General features: G+C 42.3%; 1 protein-coding gene and 1 pseudogene across 3 annotated transcripts in view; one reads left to right on the top strand and one right to left on the bottom strand.

Moving 5' to 3' along the window:
* The window catches only part of UBE2E1 (ubiquitin conjugating enzyme E2 E1), a 74,289-nt gene extending 53,866 nt beyond the window's left edge, over positions 1-20,423 (bottom strand). Inside the window, exons 1-3 of one of the 3 annotated variants that reach the window (XM_045088965.1) lie at positions 20,239-20,423; positions 18,943-19,127; positions 14,887-14,937 (exon numbers count right to left, since the gene is read on the bottom strand). In XM_045088965.1, the coding sequence (XP_044944900.1) occupies positions 14,887-14,937; positions 18,943-19,094 (203 nt within the window). In that variant the 5' untranslated portion in view covers positions 19,095-19,127; positions 20,239-20,423. The remainder of the gene's footprint in view (positions 1-14,886; positions 14,938-18,942; positions 19,128-20,238) is intronic. The other 2 variants (XM_004754362.3, XM_045088966.1) reach the window with 2 other exon arrangements.
* LOC123394476 lies at positions 2,981-4,818 on the top strand (annotated as a pseudogene).
* Positions 20,424-26,439: the final 6,016 nt, after the last annotated feature.

Here is a 26,439-nt window from a genome sequence, read left to right as displayed (position 1 = left end):
TGCACACGAGGAACATGCATGCACACAACCTGCCACAATGGAATAATACACAGCCATAAAAAATGTAATCTTCCATTTGCAACAACATGAACAAGAGGGTATTATGCTAAGTGAAATAAGTCAATCAGAGAAAGGCAATTATATGGTCTCCCTCATATGTGGAATTTAAGAAACAACAGAGGACTATAGGGGAAGAGAGAAAAAAATAATATAAGACGAAATCAGAGAGGGAGACAAACCATAAGAGACTCTTAATCATAGGAAACAAACTGGGAGTTGATGGGTGGGGGTGGGGGGATGGAGTAACTGGGTGATGGACATTAAGGAGGGCATGTGATATAATGAGCACTGATATATAATGACTGATGAATCTCTGACCTCTTCCTCTGAAATCAATACATGTTAATTAACTGAATAAAAAAGCAAAACCGAACTCTTCCTTTTATATATGCTATTAGCCAACTTTCACATCTAGTATTGCCTAGCAGTGAATAGCACTTGACCACACTCCACAGGACGTTCTGATATACTAAGAGCTCCATAAAACATAATCAACCTTTATTAAATCAATTTGTTTATTCAAGAAAAAAAAATTTACAACCCAAATAGAAACCATGTCTCCATGTCATCAATTTTAATTTAGAAATTTGTCGGTTATTTGAATCAGAGATACCATAAATAATTTCTCCTCTAAATACTCATTTACTATAAAGGCATACTAGAAGAGAACCTCTAATAATGATTTGAAAATGTGAAAAACATCAATCTTAAACCAAAGAACCTTTAAAACTTTTAAACAAAATTAGTGTCAATGAAAAAAAATTAATGTCAATGAACTACACCATGTTTCTGAGACTAAAAATGTTGTAAAGTACCCAGCTGAGGGCACCTGGGTGGCTCAGTTGGTTGAGCATATGTCTTTGGCTCAGGTCATCCTGCATCAGGCTCCCTGCTTCACAGGCAGTCTGCTTCTCCCTCTGCTCTTCTACATGCTCATTCTCTCTCTCTCTCTCTCAATAAATAAAATCTTTTTAAAAGGCACCTGATTGATCACTTTTGTGGTGACGTGGATAAAAAGACACCAGACCTAGACCACTTAGGATGTTTGCATATCACATGCCCCAAGTCCCCCACACCCAAATTTGAATGGGAATCTGGCACCTGAATTTTTTATACACAGGCTATTATGTACAAATACTGCTCTGCTGGGAAATATTAAGATAAACTTTGCATCATGTGACATTTCTTATATGAAACTATTAACCCACATTCAACAATGACTCTAGTTGTCCCACTCTCCCCTGGCTTACTGTGTGTAATTTATAAGTATGTGTCTTGAGAAGATCAATCTCAGAAAAAGTGACAATCTTAATTATGTTACACAGGACCAAGGATCAAGAGTACCTGGTTAATATGAAACCATAAAATATGACTGGTAAATGATTAGAAAGATGATGCTTATATGATGATGCTTTAAGAACTCCAGGTAAAAACAAAACAAAACTCCAGGTAAGTTCAATGTAAAGCTTAAACGTAATAAACAATCTTAAAAGGATAAAAAAATTGAATATGATAATCTACACTGTATTAAAAGTAAACACATAGGGGCGCCTGGGTGGCTCAGTGGGTTAAAGCCTCTGCCCTCAGCTCAGGTCATGATCCCGGGGTCCTGGGATCGAGCCCCGCATTAGGCTCTCTCAGCGAGGAACCTGCTTCCTCTTCTCTCTGCCTGCCTCTCTGCCTACTTGTGATCTCTGTAAAATAAACAAAAATCTTAAAAAAATAAATAAACACATATACCCATTCATTCTCATGCATCCACAAGTGTGAAAAGTAAAAAAGATCAATGCAAATCAAAGCATGTAAAAAAAATTTAAGGATGGCAGCAGGAATTTTCCAATTTATCCACTCTCCAGTATTTATAAAATATGCCTTGGTAATGGGATTCATCAAGATGTGATATGGGAACCTGGCACTTACATATGATATCCATACTACAACGTTAACCATAAAGATCACAAAGCACTTGAATCTTGTAAAGCAGAAGTCAACTTTTTTCTAGTGGGGGTGGGGCAAATCTGAGAATTCACTAAAAAGGACACACACCCCCCAAGAAAAATAATTATACAATGTTTTAAGAAGTTCTGCGCTAAAGTGTAAAAATCTGAGAATACTAAATCACCTCCCCTGGATAAACACATGAAATCTTCTAATTTGGTAGAGTAACACAAATATTTTTTCCTTCTTGAAATCATTCCCTCTTGTGCATCACCTCTTCTACATTAGATCTGTAAAATCCAGTGATTACTTGCTCATCTATCCCAACCTCATGCTGTCTGACATTACTCTCTTGATTTTCCCTTCTATCTCTCAGTCCCCTTTGCTTCTCCTTCAGACTATACAACCTCTAAACTAGAGGTTCAAGTCTGCATCCTGGACCCTCTTCTCATTCCACCTTTCTTCTCTTGATGAGCTTGAGGGATTCCTCAGACAAGGGCCTCTATATATTGACATCTCCCAAATGTGTATGTATCTCAAGCTTATGAATATTAACTTGAGTCTAAAATACTCCTCTGAGCTCCATTCACCTGTATCTAACTTCTACTTTCTATCTGCCACCTTCATTTGGATGTCTCCATCAAAAGCCTAACATGGGGTGCCTGGGTGGCTCAGTCGGTTAATTGTGTGCCTCTGATTCAGGTCATGATCTCAAGATCCTGGGATTGAGCCCCGTGTGGGGCTCCTTGCTCAGCTGGGAGCCGGTTTCTTCCTCTCTTTCTGCCTGTGCCCTCCCCACTTGTGCTGTCAAATAAATTAATATTTTTAAAAAAATAAAAAAAATAGGAATGCCTGAGTGGCTCAATGGGTTAAAGCCTCGGCCTTTGGCTTAGGTCATGATCTTGGGGTCCTGGGATTGAGCCCTGCATCGGGCACTCTACTCAGCAGGAAGCCTGCTTCCCCCTTTCTCTCTGCCTGCCTCTCTGCCTTTTAAATAAATAAATAAATATAATTAAAAAATAAAGCCAAACATATCCATAAAGGACTCATTTTCTATGCTGCCTTCATCCAAAACACACACACAGTGGTCCTATTCCAGTCTTGTTCCTATTGGTAAAACATGGCCATTGTCTACCTAATTGTTAAGACCACAGAAACTTGGAGCCATTCTTGGTCCTTTTTCTCGCCTCCCACATCCAATCCATCAACAGATACAGGTGTTCTAACCCCATCTCCACTGCCAACATCTTAATCCTAACTGCCATCACCAGTTGCTTGGAATAGAGCAATACCCTCCTTGCTGATCTCTGTTCTTCCACTTGTGCCTTCCTCCCAGCTATCTGCCACATAGCAAGGAAGGCAGGAAAAGACTTTTTAATCACTATTGAAATAATGTCACCTCCTTGCTTCAAAACCTTGAATGGCTTTCCCCTGTTCTTAGAATGAAATCCAAACTCTACCTTGGTTTACATGATTCCGCCTCACATGGTACTACTCCTCACCTCATGGCCTCCAGGTCTGTGCTTCCCTCAGTCTGGGATGTTCTTTTTGTACTTTGAACAAGGTTTTTCTCCTTTCTTCTCATCTAGCAGGTCTTTGCCTAAATGTCTTTTTAAGCCTTCTCCAAGTAACTTACCTACCCCAATTACTCTCCATTATTGCACTGTTAATTTCTCTCTTATTAACTAACACAACTTGTAGATACCTAACCTTCCACCTGGTTACTGTCTGTATTGCCTACTAAAATTTAAGTTTCAGGGAAGTGTGAAACTCAACATAGGGAGTTGAAGCTCAAGCTGCTGTGCACCCAGAAGAGGAACTGGGGCCAGGCACCTTCTCCCTTCCCCAGGCTGCACCCTTGCCCCACCTGATTCCTCCTGGTTGAGATGGGCTCAGCCAAAAGCACCCCAGTCACTCCAGCACAGCCTCCACCACACAAACTTCTGGCCCAAGGGTGGACTCCATTTACCTAACACCGTCATTCTGCATACTCCCATCCCAGTGGAGAGCACTCCACAGCCAAACCTACCAGCAGGGGAGCAGCTGGAAGGTCCTAATCACATCCAAAACTCAGACCCCCACTCTTCTACCCTTGGTATTGCAAGGACACCTATGAAAACCAGCAGCAGAGAGCCTCCCAAACCCACTGGTTAAACACCTGAATGAAGTATTTGAAACTGAAGGCCCCAAATCAAATCTTCCTGAGAGCCTGTTCTGCCCTTAGAGGCAGAAGCAACTTCCTCTTCTGCCTCTGGGCACCTAGTTTTCCCTCCTCTCTAAGCAGGTGTTCTCCAAGAAGGAAGCACAGGACAGCCCTCAGAAACCCCCATGAATAGCCAGGGCTCGAACAAGCCCTTAAGGGAACCTGAGACTCCCCCGATCTTTAGGTTCTAAGCACAACAGATGAACGGTAAGTAAATGTTAAGGTACTAGGGAGCTCTCCCCCCACCATCCTAATACCTTGACAGGGTCTTTTCCCCTGATTGAAAATGCTAGGGAGCTAAAAGAAGCAGACATTCTGGGAACTGGATGACTTCTGAAAACTGGAGGCTTAGTGCGGAAGCAGGACTAGGACCAGGTTAAGGAAAACCTAGGCCGCGAGTGGCCCCAGTGCTGAGTTCACGAGGGGCCTTGTGATACTGTGACTTCTCAACCTGTCTTTCCCTGGAAGACTGGAAAGGCTCATTGTCATCAACCCTCCCTAAACTGCCAACTCAGGGACTGAGCACTTTCTTGGGCTTTGTGTCTTATGTATTTCTTATATGTTAAAAAAGTGATTTAAAAATAAGTAAATAGGGGCGCCTGGGCGGCTCAGTGGATTAAAGCCTCTGCCTTCAGCTCAGGTCATGATCTCAGGGTCCTGGAATCGAGCCCCACATCAGGCTCTTGGCTCAGCGGGGAGCCTGCTTCCCTCTCTCTCTGCACCTGCCTCTCTGCCTACTTGTGATCTATCTGTCAAATAAATAAATAAATAAAATCTTAAAAAAAAAAAAAAAGAAAAGTAAAATAAAATTCAAGTTCCACAACCCAGAGGCCAGATCTGTTTTAGTCACCTGAGTAGGACAGAGAGGACTCTATTTTAAATGAATATAATCTAATTTACTTATGCTTTTGTCACTCTTGTACAATCTTTCTGAACTATAGTCTAAAACCTTTTTTCTTTTTAAAAGATTTTAATTATTAGAGCGAGCGAGCATGGATGCACGCATGTGTCTGTACATGGTGGGGTGGGGGGGGGGGGAGAAGGAGAGCGCTGAGCCTATCAAGGGGCTCAATCCTAGGATTCTGAGATCACGACCAGAGCAGAAGTCAGATGCCTGACCAACTGAACCACCCAGGTGCCCCTAAAACTTTTTTCTAAGTAAAATCCTTCCAAGCTGCTCTATCTATTGCTATTTGAAAATGTGCTTCTATGCCTCTTTTTAAAGAAATTAATTAGGATCCATCCCACATCAATTTTCCTCTATTTAAATAGATACAAACAACCAATGTCCTGGTATTACACATAATGATCAGCATTTCAAGGCTAGCAGATCCTACTGCGACTCTCCATTAATTATTTATATTCAAAATTTAATACTGACACAACTCAGTACTAGAATCAAGTCAGATGTGACATCCGTGGCGAATGCAATGTTAAATGCTATTTAAGAGCTTGATAATACAGTCCCTTTATTTTGGCCTGGCCTTGTCCTTTGTCATATTCAGGTTCTTTAGAAGCAGACAGAATTCAGTTTTTAACTACTTTTTTAATTGACATATTAGTGAACAGTATGCTGCCCCAGGTAACAAAACCCAGTGACAACTTTCAATTACATTCTGCATATGAAAACCGTTGGCTTCCTAGGACTTTGCTGACTGGGCTGAAACACTACCTTGGCCTTCCACAGGTTTATCACCTATGCAGTGCAGCAGAGACTCTACAAAACTATCCATAATCACTTGCATAGAGGTTTCAAGAAAAAAAGCCATGAGCATACAGCAATTCCTTGATTACAATGTTCCAGCAAAGAGCTCTGATGAGGTTCTTAGCCTACAGAGTAGGAAGTTTCCCAGAGGATTAGAGGCATATTCTGACACCAGTTACTAGGTCTTTTGTTTCACTTTACAGCATGGCTGCATAAGAGAGGCTGAATAAGAATGGGCTTATTATGAAACCCTGTTTCACTCCACTGATGACTGGGAATGTGTCAGATGTCTCAGGCGGGTGCCAGCATCTATAACATAACTGACTATCTGGAATAGCTTTAGGATTTGGGGGAACATTGCTAGGAAGTCCAATTTACTTAGCACGCCTAAACCCACGCTTACTTGTCAGCAAACGGTAATCTTATCAAGTCAAAACATGGTAACCAAAGGTACTGGTATTTTCTTTATACATCTTCTCAATCTAGCCCAAAGCACTGATCCCGTCTTTTGCATCACACTGCAGTCCAGAGTTCCTCTGTGATTCCGAGAAGGTGAAAATTGCCAAAACTGCTTGGATGCCAACTCAGAGAGACTGCCAGCAACAGACAGCTGTAAAATGTGACAGCAATTTTCCCAGCTCTTTCCATTATTTTCCAAAGAGGGTAATGAAGACATTCCATTAAGCCATGAGACTCAAATTAGGTTTTTGTGTCTGTGTTTTAATTTAACAAATATGTATTGTTTATCTTCTCTTTCTTGGACAAGGTAGGGATGGCAAAGACATCCCTGCTCTCAAGGAACTTAAAATCTACCCAAAAAGAAAGAAAGAAAAAAAATCTACCCAAATAGCACTGGGGACATATGCTGCTTCTTTTTGTCCTATACAAGTAACTGGAGTATTACTCAAGGACAAAAAATGCTTCCAATCCTTTTGAAACTGTCACTCCATCATAAAGTTCAGGCTTCCAGCCTTTCTAAACATACGCTCTCCACTTATGACCTCAGTTCCATATTCTATCACCTTCTCTAAAATTGTGTTTTTAAAACATTACAGTAACTCCCTCCCTCGCATTTTCACTTTTTTTCCTACTTGCTTCTTCCTCTCAGCCTACAGAGCACTCTTAATTCTACACTTCAAAGGCCAACGAAAAAATTTCCTTGACCTCCCGTTAAGGCCTGCAGCTCTCCTCCTACTTTGCTTCTGTCCAGGTCGTTATCTCCCTATCCTTGTGTAGACACCCCTCAGAGCACAATTCTCAATTCACCTCCTCCTCTTGGCAATTAGGAGTACTTCAACCACCACCCAAACTTTTAAATCTAATGTGTACTTCCCCCGCAAAGCCAGGTCCAGCCTCAGCATCCCTGCCAGCCCACCTCAGATTTAATGCATGTACCCTAAACACAGTTGTGCCATGATGCCTGTAACACACTGTCAAAGGGTCCCACAAAATAAACATACAGAGATAAGAGAGAGTGACTCAGTCAGTTAACCATCTGCCTTGGGCTCAGGTCATTATCCCAGGGTCTTGGGAACAAGCTCCACATTGGTCTCAGCAAGGAGCCTCCTTCTCCCTCTCCCTCTGCAGCTCCTCTTGCCTGTGCTGGCTTGCACACTGGCGTGCGCACGCTCACACTCTCTCTTTATCAAATAATAAATATAGAGAGTTTAAAGAAAAAAAAGAAAAAAGCCATGGGCATACAGCAATTCCTTGAAGATATATATTGTATATGGTAGATAGAGTGAAGGATGCACATCATTTCAACTTTTCTGTAGCTCTGAAATTCACAAAATAAAAAAGTTGGGGGGAAAACACATAGATCAAAATCAAGGAGAAAAGCCATGGTCCCTGCATTTTAAGGCTTTATAATCCATCTGTCTAAACTAATCTAAAATTAGGTAGATGTCAGAGTTCAATGACTGATTAACATTAAACTTAAATGTAAAATCAAACTGCAAATATTGAGGCATTGGGTGACTCAGCTGGTTAAGCGTCTGATTTCAGTTCAGGTCATGATTTCAGGGTCCTGGGATGGAGCCACTCCGGCTCCCTGCTCAGCAGGTCATCTGCTTCCCCCCCAAACACGTGTGCTTGCTCGCTGTCTCCCTCAAAAAAAAAAAAAAAAAAGGAACTACAAATATTACTGAGAGCCTACTACATGACAACAATATGTTAAGCGCTCTATATGGTCAACAAACCACACAAATTAGACCTTGGAAAGAGGATTTATCTACAATCCCTCTGCTCCCCCAAACTAATTCCTCTTCCTGCCTTACTGACTTCTTTTAATGGCACCACCATCTTCCCCAATACCCAAAGAACCCGAGTCCTTTCAAGTCCTATATCTCTAAATCAGTGGCCAAGTTCTCTAGACTCCACTGCTTTCCCATTCTCTCCTCTCCAATTTGATGGCTGTCACCTGCCCCAGGCCCACCTGGCCTCTCACGGGGACGAATGCAGCGCTCTACCAAGTCTCCTGCTTCCCACCAAACTCCACTCCACCCTTGCTTTGTCTCTATCCAGATACTCAGTTCTAACTGGATTAGACATCCAGCCCAATAGGATTTCAATGATTCTCCAATAACTATATAATGAAATTCAAAGCCTCAGCCTGACTCTGAAGAGCACAACCTTTATCTCTTACTGGTTATCCTCCCACTCTGGCCAGAGGTTTATTCACTCTTACCTAATAGTGCCCTCTCAGCCTTTCCTCTACTACAGAGATGTCTCTTGCTCTTCCCACTCCACTTCTCATCTCCTCCAGGAAGTTTTATCTGAGTGCTCCAGACACTATTCCTCACACCCAGGCCAAGCAATCTCTCTGAACCTTCATAACATGTGATGTGCACTCATTATTCCAAATAATACTCATGTTTCCAAGTACTACTCAAGAACCATACATGCATTTACCACTAGACAATGAACTCCTTCAAGGTCATCAGTTTTCATATGTAACAGCACTCAAGGTTTGTGACAAGAATATAATATTAGTATCCTGTGCAGTAATCCATAAAGATTATGATATGTGGCCTTGTAAGGTATAAGCATCTTTCCTCAAAATACTGCTAACATTTAAACAATGTGGGGTGCCTGGGTGGCTCAGTCAGCTAAGCATCTGTCTTTAGTTAAGGTCCAAGTATCCAGGTCCTGGGATCTGTCCCGAATAGGCTCCCAGATCATCTGGAAGCCCGCTTCTCCCTACCCCTCTGCCCTCCCCTCACTTGTGTGCTCAAGAGCTCGCTCTCTCTCTGAGATTTAAAAAAAAAAAAAACCCTTTAAAAAGCAGCAACAACAATGGTATAGGGGTTTTCCTCTTTTTTTTGTGATAAAATTTGCCATTTTTATCATTTTTAAATGTGAAATTTGATGACATTCAAATGTTGTATAACCATCACCACTATTTCCAAAATTTTAATCACCCCAAACAGAAACTGTACCCATTAAGAAATAAATCCCCCATTCTGACCTCTCCATAGCCCTGAAAACCTCTAATACTCTGCCTCTATGGATTTACCTATTCCAGGTATTTCATGCAACTAGAATCACAATATTTGTCCTTCTGTATCTGGCTTATTTACTTAAGTTAACATTTTTGAAGATTCAGTTACATTGTAGTATATATCAGAACTTCATGCCCTTTCATGGCTAAATAATATTCCATTGTAAATACCACATTTTGTTTATTCAATCATTTGTTGATGGATACTTGGGTTGTTTCTTCTTTGGGGCTATTATGAACACTGACAACAATCTATTCAACTCAGTGTTTTCAATCCTTTCGGGTATATACCTAGGAGTATAACTGCTGGGTCATATGGTAATTCTGTTTAGCTTTCTGAGGAACAATAGTAGTATAGTTTTATAATCCAGACACATGGTCTTTTAGTAAACAGAACAGTCACAAGATTTCCTACTTATTTAGTAAGCAATTCACTTCTGGATAAATTACCTTCCTTCCTACCCACTCAGGCCCTAGATGATGATCTAATTTCCAGGAACTTGACCCTCGTTTAGGGGCTTTGATTGCATTGACACTCCAGTCTCCTGGTTCTCTCTGTTTTTCAACATTGCCTCTGCGCACATAAAAGCAAACACACTGCACTGGTAACTCTCCAAATGAAAATTATTATGAAACTAAACACTGTTCAGATATTGAAGTCACATTTTTATCTTTAATACATTTAGTAACATTAGATTAATGAAAAACAAAAAGGGCTTTTTTCAGGTGAGATACTGGATTTTGTAAAGGACTTCTATTGAGCCCATTTCTTATACCCAAACCACCGTTTAAAGCAAGCTAAATTTGGACAAGATGTATAGGCCTTTGCTATTCCAAGGAAAAGGCCTCTTTTCCTTTCAAGTTTAGCAGCCTGGGATTTCTAAATTAACATCTCATTATTATTGCCACTAATTCCAGATTTTATAAAACCAGAAAAATACAAAAATGTACATTAACAGAAACTATCTAGAAGGATATACACAAAGTGCAATTAGCTCCAAATTAGGAGCATCTCTGTAAAGGAGCAGGATCAGAAGAGATCATGAGGGGGACTTTTCACTTTTTACAGCGCAACTTCTACATCTCAAGTTTTCAAAAACATTCACTCCAATTATTGTATAATGGCTTAAGACTATTTAAAATACAAGCAATAGGGGTGCCTGGGTGGCTCAGTGGGTTGAGCCTCTGCCTTTGGCTCAGGTCATGATCTCAGGATCCTGGGATAGAGCCTGGCATTGGGCTCTCTGCTCAGCAGGGAGCCTGAATCACCACCCCCCCAACCTCTCTGCCTGCCTCTCTGCCTCCTTGCAATCTCTCTCCGTGTCAAATAAATAAATAAAATCTTTTTAAAAAATAAAATACAAGCAATAAAAGATAATGTTAATTTTAAAAATGAGCAATTAAAAGGAGCTAAATGAGCAACTCTAATAATACCAACATCTAACACATACAGAAAACTCTCATCTCATTTGAATTTTTACAATACTATGTGATAGGCAAGTCAGATAGTTGGCCCTTTTAGTAAATGAGAAAAAGGTTAAAAAAACTTTAACTTCTTCAACAAATCCATTACGTTTTTAAAATGCTCTTCACTTTAACCTTTAAATTATCTTTAAAGAGATAATTTAAAAGATTTAGCTGGGGCACCTGGGTGACTCGTGATTGAGCATCCAACTCTCGGTATTATTCTGGCTCAGGTCATGATCTCGGGGTGGTAGGATGAGCCCATGTCCAGGTCTGCACTCAGAAAGGAGTCTGTTTGAGATTCTCTCCCTCGTTGCACCCCGCCCCACTCATGCTTGTACACACACTCGCTCGCTCTCAAATAAATAAATCTTAAAAAAAAAAATAAAAGTAAGATTTATCTGTAAAACTTTAAAACCAACTATATCTGATTCTATAGTTCTCCCAGAAAAATAAAACGCATTTATTTAGTAGGGTTTACATATTTAAGAAATACAAAAATAATTATCAAATAAAGTCATATAAAACAAGAATTTATTTTTTATTATTCTCCACCTTACTTGAAAAATTTAATGACTTCTCAAAGACATTTTATTCTAAAAGAGTAGCTCTAAAAAAATTTGAATTTTTAGGTTTCACGTTGCTATATAAATAGTTTACTCAAAATACTAGTATTTCCTTACACAAATTCTGAATTTAAAGGATTTGGGAAAATATCATTTATTACATACAGACATACTATCTATAGAAACATGTGTACAGATTGGTTATATAGCTGTAACTAGACAATTTAGAAAAGCCTGAGCCCTAGACTATAAATAACAGGTACAAAACTGACTCTAGGTCCCAGAGTTCATCAGATATCTAAAAGGCATCATTTTGTTTAAATAAAAACTTTTAAAAAGTTAAATAAAAGGCATAATTTTAAAATCCAGGATAGAGCATGCTTGAGGAAATCATTACAGTAGTTAAGACAGTTTATTTTTCCCCCAAACAGCCAAAATGCAAGGAAAATACTAACCAAATGCATACACAGTACATGAGTGGGGAGACTATTACTTAATCTGCATACACACACAGAACCAAACAGATACCAAAGAATTTGATTTATGTGGTAATTTAGAAAAATCTTTAAATATTCACCTAAAAAACTTCGGACTGGTCACTGACTATAATCTGCACTCTGTTCTTTTTTTTTTTTTTTAATTTGACAGAGAGAAGGGGATCACAAGTAGACCAAGAGAGGCAAGCAGAAAGTGGGGGGAAGCAGGCTCCCCGCTGAGCAGAGACACCCCCCACATCCTGCAGGGTTCTGGATACCAGGACCCTGAGATCATGACCTGAGCTGAAGGCAGGGACTTAACCCACTGAGCCACCCAGGCACCCCTGCACCCCATTCTTAAAAAAAAATCTACTCAACACAATATTCAACACAGGATTTAACTTTATGTGCTCGCTCACACATTATAACATATTTAGCAACTGCATTTCACACAAGTTTAAGTTCAGTAACTTTGAAGTTTGCCAAGTAAAGTGCGAAAATTACTGGAATGCAAGCAATGCACCTTCAAGAGAAGCAAATCTTCCACTGATCTGCAATAATCAACTGTGTATTGAGAGGTTACTCTGTGCCAACTGTTGTATTTTAATAAAGTAACACGGTTAAATTTAAAACTACAGGCTGAATACTGATTGAAAAAAGGCAGTCCTACAAAGGATTAATACATAAATAGGTTAATTTAAAGTCAATTGTTTACTCATTCAAAACAGAATTCATAGTTGATGAAATTACAGTTTCAGAAGGACCAAGCTATGGAGCTCTCATGCGGAGTAACATCAGAAAGATTTACTAAAAATAAACATGAATGCATTCAATATGTCATTTAATTCATACATTTTTAACTTCAAAAGTATCCCCAAATTATCCTCTTCCATCTCAAATAATGTACATTAAAATGTTTAATAACTGAATCCCAAAAGGTACCAACACCAAAACACAAAACCAAATTTATTTAAGGTAGCTAAATATTGGGACTACTATATGACATTTAGTCAGTAACACTAGTAAGCCAACACAAAGTAGAAACTTTAATTCATTATCACCTAAGAAGTCATGCTGTAAAAATGTTTTCAGAAAATAAAGCAGTCTTTATTCTTAAAACTCACCATAATATATTCTTTGCAAATTAGATACCTAGTGTCTTCTCCCAAATTCAAGAATCTTTTTTTTTGGAATTTTTATTTAAGTATGTCGCAGTTTGTCTCCCCACACCAACCTTCCAATTCCCATCCAGTTTGGTGCTTTACCGGAGCACCCCTAACATTCACAGGTTTTATCTTGAAGGGGTAATTAAGAGGGTTTCCCATGAATAAAAGTTCTACATGTTCAGCAGCACAAATCTCTCACACATGAATTCAACTCAAATGCCGTGAAAGTAAGTGTACTTTTCCCATTTTTTAAAAATTGTTAATCCCATGAAAACCCTCAAAGTGTTTACAATTTTAAAGATGACTGCACATATCTGCAAGAAAACCATTAGGTTTTGATCAATGTTCTTAGTTTTGAAAGATGCTTTAAAAACTGTATAACTTCATCAGCTTAAGTCTGAACTCACAAGAGGCACATTGGAAGAGACATGATACCAAACACGAGCAATAACTACACAGCATGCATCTATCTACCATGGGGAATGCCAAGGATTCAACACAGCCAAGGGAAGCTATAGGCTTCTATCTGAACAATGATTCCACTAAAATAAAAAAGTAAAATGTCACAGCCCTAACCCTTGCCTATTTCTCCACTTTCTCATTAGTATAAAAATTCTTAAAAGCCATGAGAGAAATCCTTAAGAAGTTAAGTGGTTCAGTTACAAACCATAATTTAAGAGCATTTCAAATTCAAAACAACTTTCCTTACAAAACAGGACAAAATTTTACCAAAGAAAAGCCCAGACCTGACCAACAGTAAGAACATATGTAACCCAAACGGCAATATTAAAGTTTCCATTTAACCCATTAACCATACTTTAGAAAGTTCAGTGTTAATAAACAAAATATTTCATTTAGTTTTTCAACTTGAATTATTTCCACATGCTTGTTTTAAATTCTGCGCACAGCCACTGAATATTTTCTCCTACTAACTTCTTTTAAGTTGAGAACACTTCTGATATGTGGCATCCCATCAATGCTAACCCTGAGAACTGAGGATTAGGTTAAATGTTACACCTAATTTTTAAATTAGTGGAGTAAAAGATTTGAATTAATCTTCCTTAAATAAATGGCCTATTACGACACATTAATTCTTTCCTCAGTTCACTGTTGACTTAATAAAATCCAAGTCTTTTACCTCAACAGCGGCAAAACAATTGTTCTAAATAAAATAAAGTGATTGGCAAATGCCCCACAAAGCTGGAATCAAATTGCTTTGAAACTGAAACACACGTAAGTATACATACACACGTACATATACATGGAAGAGCTTAAATCTATACAATTTAAGAAACCTTTCTATCAAAGCCACAAATTATGTCCTGAATTGATCTGCCAAAGTCCAACACAGAATTTATATATACAATGAAATAAGCTTGAGAATCTGTTGTGATTTAACTCTATGATCTATTAGCTTAACAGAGAGCTTGAAAACAGATTAAGATGGCAAAGCAATTTTCTAAACCAAAATGTACCTGAGTATCTAAAAAGGTTTTACATAATCCTTAATGACATATCCAAGGTCCACAATTAGGCCAAATGTACACCTTTAAATTCATTTCACAGTTCTGTTTTATATATGTGTAAGGGTCCACGCCAGATAAATTCATTACTTCTCTTCAGCATTGACACTGAAACTGTCAGAGGCTCACCAAAACATTACTTCCAGGTTAATCGATTTCAGCTGTTACTTAATGTTAGCACCAAAATAATTCATGAAATAAAAGCAGTTTTTAATAACAAAAAGAAAACCCCCAAGATAAAGATTAGAAGATTTTTAAAAAGAAAAAAATGTGAAAGGAAGCTCACCTGCAGTTAGGTGGAGGGTCTAAAGTGATGTCTGCCAGTTCCTTCTGAATCCTGGAGTCAGGGAAGTGAGAGAGAAACACAAGAAACATGAAGGCGTTGGTAGCCTCCCACCGGTAACACATAGGTCTGGCAGATAACCCTAACTGCCTGCCATGATAACTGGGTTCTACTGAGGGAGACGGAAACTACACATCAAAAGCTTCAGGCCCATAGTTTAGGAAAAAACTTCTTTCCCACCGGCAGTGAGCTGGCGGTCCGGGGTCTCCTGCTGTTATCTAAAATGTTTCGGTTCCAGTCTTGCCTCGCACACTGAGGCAGTTGTATTTCTCGGGGTTTTCCATTTAGGAAATCACTGTAAAGCTTCGCTTGCGGACTCGTTTCCCAAGTTGCATTAGAATGTGCCGGGACACACTCACTTCTGCGCTGCACGTCTTCCCTGGACGGAGAAACCCAAGCCGCCGCGTGGGTGGGAAGGGTGCGCCCCCAATCTCCGCCCGGGTCACACTCCCCCCCCACTCCGGGCACCTCGGATGCCCTCCCCGCCGCCTCGGCAGGGCGCCCTCCCCAGGCCGTCCCGCGTCCTCAGTGACGAAGCCAACATGGCCGCTCCCCGCGAGGCCCCTCGGGTCCTGACTGACCTGCCCCGCGTCGCGGGGTGCCGGCGCAGCGCAGGCCGCAAGGCCGAGCCCCCGTTCGGCTGCCCGGGCTTCCCTCCCCCAGCCCGCGCGCGCCGGACAACTCGGGAGGCGCACGCCAGACCCGCGGGTGAAGTTGCGGACCAAGGGTGGCGAGAGCCCGCGCCAGGACGCACAGCGACTCCCCCACTCGCCTCCACCGCGCCCTGGGACCTCCAGCCTTCACGCCGCGCGCGGACCCCTGGGCGCCAACACTCCCGCCCGCCCCTCCAGCGAGACTGGACACTAGCAGCCGACCCGCACAGGTGCACCCAGCCTCCGTCCCGCAAAGCGCTCGCACTCTAGCCGCCCCCCCCCTTTCCGGACCTGCTTTTTCCTGGATATCCTCTAAATTCTCTTAGATCTGCTCCCTTCCTTCTCCATCTCAGCATAAACACAAAACCAGGGACAATACCCCCCCCCCCGCGGCCCCTGGCCCATTTTCTATCTTTGCACCAACCCACGACTTCACAAAGAGCCCCATCCCCCACTCCTAGGCCGACGCCACCAAGCAGTTCACACCAAACCCTGGCCTTTGTCTTCTGCTTACCTAGGCGCTTAGAGCATCAATTAATAAGACAAAGTTTGAGACCTTTAAGCCTGTGACATCTACCTTCTATTTTTATAACCTTTCTTGCTCCTATCACATAAAACCCCAAAGGGCTACGGTACAACTTAAAAAAATCTCACGGGGGTAGAACGGTAGTAAAAAACTAAACACACACACTGTCTAAAGGCAATCAGAATCACAATGGTTGCTTTTCTCTTTCCAAAGGTTCTGAGGGTGGGAAGATAGGCTGGGTAGATGCAATGGGCAGTAGGTTTCAGAAGGCATTGTTTTCTCCATGTGTAAGTAAAGAGAAATTAAGGGTGGTTATTAGGGAAGTTCTTTAGACCTTCCTATTGGAGGACACTTCCTGCCCCCTACAAATCTGGTGAGCTTTAGAAGGCGGTTTGATCACAGCCTTTACAGACATCTACTTATCTGTGTCTTGCTAAATTCTTTTGCTACCAATAAGCATTTCGGTTTTGAGACATTCCCAAACACCCGGGCTGTTTGACTCATTACTGTATGTTGGACTAAAAGTTTGGAATCCTGGTTTCCTGATTCTTTATGTGCATGTTAGAATGACTATACCTTAAGACCTATGGACATAAGCAAAAATATCCTCCACCTGAACACAACTTGTATAAAAATACATATTGACTTCACTTCTTGCCAATTCAACCTCTACTATATTTACTGAAAAGGTGGTTACTTCTTTAATACCTAAAAAGTATACTACCAGTTTTAACCACTTCATCTCTACAACTAACATTTGCACGATTTCCGTAATACTGACAAAAGATTCGTACGAGTAACATACGTTTCACAGAATTATTCTTGTCCAGACCACTCTCAATAGGAGCTTTTCATCTACCCATGGACTACAAATGAAACCACTTTCCAATATGCAGTTAAGTAACTTTATGTCTACCAATTCAGGCTTTTTTATTCTGTCTCCCAGTATATGGGCCCTTTCCAAGTCTACAGCAACACTCAACTTCCAAGTCAATGTATTTCACAGAGCAGCTTTAATAGGGTCCCACTAACATTAATTTCCCCCTTATTCTTTCCAGGATATGCTGCCCCTCTCCCATTTTTTGCCTTCACTATTAACCTTAGCTCTGCTTTAACACTAACAGCCACTCTTTCCATAAGATATTCAAGGAGCGAAAACTGATGTTAACTTTATACGTAAAATTACCCCTTGTAGCTTCCCACCTTTCATTTTTTGTACACCTACTAATCTCTTTCCCAGGAATTTTCAAATAAATTTTTAAACTTCCTTAGCATAAATGGACAAATTGTGTGTAATGAAAATCTCCCTCCGTAATTTGCTGACACAAAGGAAGACTATTTTATATTTGACACCTGTGTTTTTACCCCCAAATATATTCATGTGCGCCAGTGATATCCTGGTACACAAAAATTACTAATAATCTGAAGCAAATATCCTGCCTTACTCAGGTCAGTACCAAAGCTGTTCCAGCATGGATCAGGGGGCACAGGTACTGCAGGTCAGGGTAGTGAGGGGTAGGGAGATGGGGAGATTAAGGAAAGCCCTATCCAATGTGAGCAGGGGAGATGCCAGGTTCTGAACTAATAAATGAGGGCCAGTTTGGATTCCTGGGAAGCCGAGGTGCCATCAAACCACCTCTCCAAAAATAAGTAGAATCTTGCAAAGGTATCTTGCCATTTAACTCTAAACCTCTATATTCTTTAAAATAAGCTAACATCTCTCCTTCATTCCCCCCACGGTTAGATCACCAAAGCACTTTACCAAGTTTTCAAATTTCTGGAAAAATGACAGAACAAACTTTGACTCTGAGTTCCGGGCTCACTACTCAGTGGAAACTAAAGACTCACATTCTGTTTTATTTTACGTTCCTTTTAAAAAGATACCCCTATCTAACCCACCATTTGTATTCCTTACTGTCTTCCTGGTTTGCCACCTGAAAGTTTAATGACTGTCCACCTGAGAGCAGCAGGATTTATGAAAGGGCACGGGGTTTCCCCAGAATCAGAGAATATTACTGAATGAAGGATGCTTGAGATTAAAAAAAAAGTAGGTTCTTTCAGAGACTAAGAGGAAAATAGTAAAGAAAAAAGAACCACTGCTTGAATTCAGTTGGGAAAAGAAAAATTTTTAGAGCATATGAGAGGATGTATCATGAAAAAGTGAGTCTCCCTTTAATTTGGCAAAATTGAAGTTTTTAAAGAGAAAAAGAGAATCCCCCAAACAACCTACAACACCCATTTTACATCATTTATCATTTGCCTCAACTCTCCAAATCAGAAGAATCTCTTTAAGTTCCATCGGAAAACACCTGTTTTCACCTATTAAATTTTTTACCCCACTAACAGGAGTTATTCCTTATGCAGTTTATGCAGCTCCACTCAAAAAAGATCACAGTGCAACAGGTGAAGAGGAAGCAAAACGGTAACAGAATTCATTCTGATAGAGTTGTCTGGGCAGGTATTAGTAATTAAGTGGGATGACAGCCTTGAGAAGGGTCACAAGCTAGTGATTAACAGGACAAGTAGTTTGAAATCAGATTTGGGGGTCACTAATAAAAGTAATGAGGATTCTTACAAACTTTAGCAAGAAATGAGAGAGGCAAGCCACAACAGCTGCACGTGGGTAACTATTAAAAGGGAAAAACCAGAAGCAATAGAGTAAAATAATTAAAGCTTTTCCAAGCCCTTTTTTCATTTTTAACAGCACGCAAACCAAGAGGAGCATTCAAGCTACCCCTCATTGGGAGGCAGACCAAACGAAGCAGCAAGAGGCAGTTCGGAAAATAGGAAGCCTAGGAGGTTGGGGGTGGAGTACGGTACCTCTTGGCGCTGGTAGAGAGGAGTTTGGAGTTTTTGCTCATGCTGACTTTACTCTCCTTCTTCTTGGGGGTGTTTGCTTCTTTCTCGGTTTGCTGGTTGGAGGACGAAGATGAGGAGGAGCTCGTGCTGGCCCTCGAATCGTCATCCGACATAGCGAACCCCCCACCCCACCCCGCAAACAGCCCCTGCAGGGGGAGAGAAACAAAACAAACACACAGACCATGCAGTCAGTGTAAATAAGGAACTCGGGTGCTGTCAGAAGGGCTTTGGCCAGGGGTGCACCCGGCCGCCCACCGCCCTCCTCTCGCTTTTCCAAGTATTCAGGCCCATTAAGGCTTTAGCAAATCCGACGCGGCTCGTTTATTTTTGGCCCCAAGTGGGGGACGCGGAGGGAAAACCAGAACCAGCTCAGGGAGAGGCCCCTCCCGCGCCCCCCGGGGCTCCCCTCGGGGCAGGGAGGGGAGAAACCAAGCAGGCTGAGGGCAGGGTGGGGGCGCCGAGCGCCTCGGCGGGGCAAGGAGTGCTGGCCTCGGGGCTGTTTCAGTGGGCTTTCCGGGGGTCGCGGGGGGCCACTGAACAGGGCGAGACAGCTGGGGCCAGGAGTGGAGTTTGGCGAGGTCGAGAAGAGAGAAGGGGCGGAGAGGAGTAAGAGAGGAAGCCGAAACGGGGGGACGGAGGCGGGGAGCGGGTGCCCGGTGGGGGAAGGGAGAGGCCGGCGGGGGGGCAGGGGCGACGAGGCCCAAGGCCCCCCCAAGCGCCGCGCCCCGACGCCTCTCCCCGCAGGCCTGTGGCTTGGCCGCCCGGCCAGGGCTGCGCGGCTGGGGCGGGGGTCCCGAGCACACGCCCGACAGCCACCCCTAGTGGGGGTGGGGCGAGGGTGAAGGGGGGGCTCGGCCTCCACAGCGGAGGAATAACAATGAGCCCTTCCGCCCCGGAGGGGTTAATCCCCGCGGGCCCCCGCCCCGGGGGGGAAACGGGGCTCCCCCGCCTCCCCCTCCCCCGCTCCCGACCCCCTCAGCGGCCAGTGGGGGGCTCCCGGGGCAGCGCTGACAGTTCGAGCCACAATGCCCCCCCATCCCCGACGCGGGCGGCCCCCGCACCCCACGCGGCCCGGGGTCCCTACCCATCCCCCGCGGGCGGGCCCCGGACCCCTGGGGCTCCTCGGCCGCTCTCCGCCCCCCCTCAGCCCCGTGCCGGGCGGTCCGGGAGGCGCGGGTCGGGGGAGGCGGCGAGGGGTGTCCCCGAGGCCCGGCGACGCGGCCGGGGGGCGGCGGGCGGCAGGGGGGATCCCCGTACCTCTCTTTGTGTCTGGCTCCTCCGTGCCGCCGCGGCGGCTGCTGCTGCGGCTGCGGCTGGGCCTGGCCACTCGTGTCTCTCTCTCGCTGGGAGAGAAGCGGAAGTGCAGCAACAGCAACTATTAAACAGGCAATGGCTTCCCCCAGCCACACACGCTCGCACACACACTCCTCCTCCTCCTCCTCTTCGCCCTCACCCCTCCCCCACCCGGCCCGGTCCCACCCACCCGCGCTCCCCTCCCCCTGCACACCTCCGGGGGGGGCGCGAGGAGGACACAGGGGACCCCGGGAAACCCACCCCCCTCCCCACCCACTCCCCCACCCCAGCGCCGCCGCGGGACGCCAGAGAAGGGGCGAGGGGTGGGAATTTTCTCTCAAGTGGTTTGGGGACCCGGATCCTGGGCTGGAGAGGGCAAGCCGTTCCGAGATGGGGGGCGCTGGGAGCGATAGGAACTGTATGGAATAGGGCGGTCACGAGAGGAAGTTCTTTCCAATAAGGGCTTTTGGAAAGGAGGGGGACAAATTGGTAGGGAAGGTAGTAATTTGGTGGGAAGGACTTTGGACCAGAGAATGCAGTGGAAACTCCCCCGAAAAAGTGATCAGTTTAAGGAGATAAAAGAAATCCTACAACAGGGTTTCCCTTTGAGCTGACACTGGCTTCACCCTCTGGCAATTTACCTGCTAAGAGCAGAGGTCGGTTTAGGCACGCCTGGGAGAAAAATCTCAAAGTTGGAGTTTTCTGCTCAGGCACGTGCAATTTTACAATTTTAGATTCTTTTAGTCACTTTTCATAAAAAATGGTGGTGTGTTGTAAAAGTGATACAAAGGATTCGTGACAGGTAAAACCAACGTGTATCGACCTTACAAATTGTGAGAAATCACTGGGAAAAAGAACCCTTTGCTACCTTTGCTATTGAATTAGACTGGATTTAGAATTTTTGGTGTCAGTTTACTTTAAATAGAAAGTTGGATTTTGAAAATTAGATCCAAAGTTTTGGGACTCTGGAACCTGCTTAAACAATAATATAAATGCTATTCAAATAATATTTTTAGAATAATCACTCAGTAATTCTTATGAATTGTTCCCAGTGTAGCACTTTTACCAAGGTTAAGATTAAGCCATCAAAAAAAAAAGATGAATGCATCAAATTATGATTTAGTTTCTCACTTATCATTTCAGTTGAAGGAAACTGAAGATATATGTGCAATGCCACATATACAGGATCTGGTACATTAAGGAGCCGCTGAGAGATTTCCATGGGCATTCTAAATTATCTCGTTCAAATTGCCATCCTTTTTCATGGCAACAGTGGCTTCAGTTACCATAAGGCAACACAACAGGTATAAAGCTTATGGCAAATCCACTAAGCAGGAAAACAAGCATTCTTACCACCCACCTGAAACCCTTCTAGCCCTCAACATTGAAACTCCAACTTTATCAGGACTGAGAAAGTGATTGGGCATGCTTCTTAATCCTTAGCAGGAAACCTGTATCTACTGGGAATTGCCAAGATTCAAGAAGTGGAAAAAAACTTTATAGGTCATCATATCAGCCTCCAGCCTCCTACCTTCAGACAGAGCTATCCCTCAATCACTCCAATGCATAGAAATTTTGAAAGACCTCCACACATAGCATTTGGTTTCAGGAGTCCTGATGGAGCATATATATTTTTTTAAATGACATTCTCTGCTCTATGTTATTTAAAAACAACCACCAAAAAATTCTAAAACCAGGTTGTAGGGTGCCTGGGTGGCTCAGGTGGTTAAGTGTCTGCTTCTGGCTCAGGCCGTGATGCCAGTATCCTTGGACCAAGCCCATGGCTGGCTCCCTACTGCTCGGTCCCTCTTCCTGTGCCTGCTGCTGTCCCAGTTTGTGCTCTCCCTCTCTGTATCAAATAAATAAATAAAATCTTTTAAAAAAGTATATATTTTTGTGCTTCTAATGAAAAAGATATAAATTCAAAAGAAAACGATAAGCAAGTATGAAATAAACTGAGTTGGAATAAAGGAAATAAAGTTATTACAATTGAGGCTTTCTTTTACAAAAATTTGAGTTTCTGATACATTAAAATACATGTACACACTATGAGTACAACCAGTAAAAAATCATGTATGTATAAAGAAGAGAGCTGACAGAACACAGGAAAATAAAAGGTTTGATTTGTTGATATGATTAGGACAGTGGGTGAATTTTTTCTTCAATTTTGGTTTGCATATGTCGCATACTAGGATACTAAATATAATAATATCTAAAGAAAAAAAATCCTGAACATGGTAGTTTGTGTTTATTGTTGATGCTTGGGTTGGATCTGTCCCTCGGGAAATAAATCATGTAATCGAAGGGCTCCTCCTCTATAAGAGAAGTGTTTTCCCAACCACCAGTCTAGAAGTATAGTAGCCCTCTTTTGTGTCCGGGCCCTTATCTCTAACCTTGGTTAGTGCTTTATGGTTTGAGAATGACCTATTGAGGGGGAATAAAAACCTCAAAATGTTTAGAAAAGAATTCACTGCTCTCAAAAGACTAATCATTACATCAGATTATTTTAAATATACAGTTGTCTCAGTCACAAAAAACTAAAAATTCATTTGCAACCTTCCAGTTTTACTTATTAGCTATAAGGCCTAAGGAGTTAAATTGAACTCCCTGAGCCTCAGTTTCCCTGTCTCTAAAGAGCAAGACTACCTGTGCTGCACTGACAGGCAGAGCTGTTAGAAGAGTCAAATGAGGCTCTATGATAAAGATGGTTTGTTAACTGTTATGCAAAGAAAATTATTAATAATCCCACCCTGATACTAATTCTCAGGAATTCTGTTATGGAATACATGGAGCCTTTATGACTTAGAATTGATGACAAATATAAAAAGCCTCCTATGAGAGAGTCAAGGAACCATAGAATTTTATTTACTAGACGGGGCCTAAGATATATTCAAGTTCAAATTTCTAGTGTTATAGATGGAGAAATTAAGGCAAAGAAAGCCTGGTTATGTCTTGTTCAAGGTCATGCAGTAAGTTGGTGGCAAAATTGTGGCTATCACTCATGCTGCCGAGAGATGATATGGGGGGGAGAGGAGGGGAAAGCCTCAATTACATTAAAAAATGTGTATTAAGGGGCACCTGGGTGGCTCAGTCAGTTAAGCATCTGCCCTTGGCTCCTGTCTTGATCCCAGAGTCCTGGAATCAAGCCTGCATGGGGGCTCTCTGCTCAGCGGGAAGCCTACTTCTGCCTCTCCCTGCCTCTGTCTCTTCCTCTGCTGCTCCCTCTGCACTCCCCCTGCCACTTCCTCTACTTGTGCTCTGTCACTCTCATTCGCTCTCAAAATAAATAAATAAATAAAATCTTTTAAAAAGGTATTAAATATAAAAGAGCTCTGGGGGTGCCTGGCTGGTTCAGTCGGTGAAGCAAAAGACTCCTAATCTTAGGGTTGTAGGTTCAAACCCCACATTGGGTGTAGAGATTACTCAAAAATAAAATCTTTTTTCTTTTAAGATTTTATTTATTTCTTTGACAGAGATCACAAGTAGGCAGAGAGGCAGGCAGAGACCGGGGTGGGGGGGTGGGGGGGGACAGACTCGCTGCCCAGCAGAGAGCCCGATGCGGGGCTCAACCCCAGGACCCCAGGATCATGACCCAAGCCTAAGGCAGAGGCCTTAACCCACTGAGCCACCCAGGCACCCCAAAATAAAATCTTTTTTAAAAAATTGAGTAATATTTTCGGGGCACCTGGGTGGCTCAATGGGTTAAAGCCTCTGCCTTTGGCTAGGGTCATAATCCCAGGGTCCTGGGATTGAGCCCCGCATCTGGCTCTCTGCTCAGCAGGGAGCCTGCTTCCTTCTCTCTCTCTCTGCCTGCTTCTCTGCCTACTTGTGACTTCTGACTGTCAAATAAAAAATATATTTAAAAAAACTGGGTAATATTTTCAAGAACATATTAACAATTGGGTGCCTGGGGGTCTCAGTTGGTTAAGTGACTGCCTTCAGCTCAGGTCATGATCCCAGAGTCCTGAGATGGAGCCCCATATCCCTGCTTAGCAGGGAGCCTGCTTCTCCCTCTCCTTATCTGCCGCTCCCCCTGCTTGTGCTCTCCTGCTCTTTCTCTGTCAAATAAATAAATAAATATTTAAAAAAATAACATATTAACAATCAAGACAGATGGGAAAGTGGAAAAAATGGAAGCAAGTTAAAAGAATCACTACTTGACAACATTTACTTAAAACAATGACCACCACTGAAGTTCCTACTCCCCATTCTGAGAAAAATCATCATTGTTTATTTATTTTATATTTTTGGATATATTTTAAATAGGTAATACATTCTCATGCTATGTCATTTTTAAAGAAATCAAAGGTATGCCAGGAAAATATCTCTCTGCCACTCCCCCAACTCTGCGGTGGGCTGTGCTTAAGCCAGCAAATGCATACAAATACACTGGATGCTTTGGTAGGAATGCTCAATTTACATTTAAAAGATGATTGCAGTCACAGAAGCCCACGTGATGTAATACTGTGATATCTCTGAGCTTTGAGAAAGTGGGCTTCAGTTTTTACTAATACCTATTCCTTATCCTCAGAATAATCCAACTCTTTTCCTCAAACCATCTTTAGAGTATCAAGTACTTTTAAGTAGAAACACTTGAAGATCAAGGTGTTGACTGATCCCTAGTAGGTGAAATGATACAGTTGATTCAGAAGAAAGGGACCTAGTCTAACTTTTGAGCATTCCTATTTTTGGCTCGTTGCTTACACTGAACTTCAGGTGTTTCATAAAAGCAACTGTTCTCTTTGGCCAATTTCACATCGAAAGAACCATCAAGCAAATGAACACTTGTTAATATGCATTTTTAAACTTGCCTTATGGCTGGATAGAAAGGATTTCCTTTTTCTGTCAAAAGAAAAAAAAAACTTACGTTTGGAATTTAAAAAGAATTCCTATAAAGTCTTTCTGAAAATACGGACTCACTGCAGATTTCAGTGCACTTGATTTATTTTATGATGCTCCTTTGCCTGAAAAATGCATTCCTTACACAGAGAGATAAGGAAGGTTCGCAAGGAAGGGTCAATTCCATAAAGTCTAATGATATCTAGGGCTTTTATCTTCAATTCAGGTCATTTTTCTGTAGGCCTTTTTTAAAAAAACACTGATCCCTTTGAAGGACCTAAGCATTGTTAGACTTTAGTGGTCCTGAATGTTGCTATCACAGGAAGCTAGGACAGAGCTAAATTATTTTTTTCTACCACATGGAGGCATTGAACAACCATGTGATTTTCAAAACTTACCAAGACTTGATAAGAGTCTGGTGCTTTCTCAGGCAAGGGCAAAAAGGTTTGTTTGATGCTGACAAATGGGTAGCGTTTAGTAGGAAAGCGTTCTCTCAATTTATAATTTAGCATGTCCTTTGTAGAGCTTATTCTCTAAACAAACTAGCTTCTTCAACCTTCTTTATATTGATAACGTAAGGACTATATTGAAACATACTGGACTGCAATTCAGGCAGTTTGGGTTCATTAATCTCTGAAACCGTTTCTTAAACTTAACACTTTTTTTTTTAAGATTTTATTTATTTATTTGACAGAGATCACAAGTAGGCAGAGAGGCAGGCAGAGAGAGAGAGAGGAAAGCAGATTCCCTGCTGAGCAGAGAGCCTGATATGGGGCTCAATCCCAGCACCCTGGGATCATGACCTGAGCGGAAGGCAGAGGCTTCAACCCACTGAGCCACCCATGTGCTCTCCTTAAACTTAACACTTTCATAGTTTTTTTTAATTTGGGAGGAATGAAATAGTAGGGAAAAATTACTTCTATTTCACTCTCTAAATTATCTATTGTAAAACTTTTTAAACATCACTTTCCCCGCAGTTCCATGGTGTGGCAACTCTATAGTCAAGGATCCGGTTTTGAATCCAAACTTTACCTCAATAACTGCAAAACCCCAGAAGCGATCAGCGGCAAACACACCAATCTTGACTTGCTGAGCATACATGACCGAGTTCTGTCTTTGCAGCAGACAGTACTTATGTCTCAGCCACAAATCAATTAATCAACAACATTTATTAATCGCCCCATGTGTGCTAAGCATAGTACTGGGTGTCTCAGCAGATGTAAAGAAGTCTAAGAGGTACTCGCTGGCCTCCAGCAAGGGCCGGGGGAGAAGGGATTATAGCTAAGCCGAGAAGGACAAGAAAGACTTGGGAAGACAGAGAGGCAT

This window comes from Mustela putorius, unplaced genomic scaffold (genome assembly GCF_011764305.1).
Source record: "Mustela putorius furo isolate JIRA1106 unplaced genomic scaffold, ASM1176430v1.1 tig00003834_pilon_pilon_pilon, whole genome shotgun sequence".
Taxonomy (NCBI): domain Eukaryota; kingdom Metazoa; phylum Chordata; class Mammalia; order Carnivora; family Mustelidae; genus Mustela; species Mustela putorius.
Note: the sequence above shows the minus strand (reverse complement) of the source record. Positions and strands in the feature narration are given on the sequence as shown.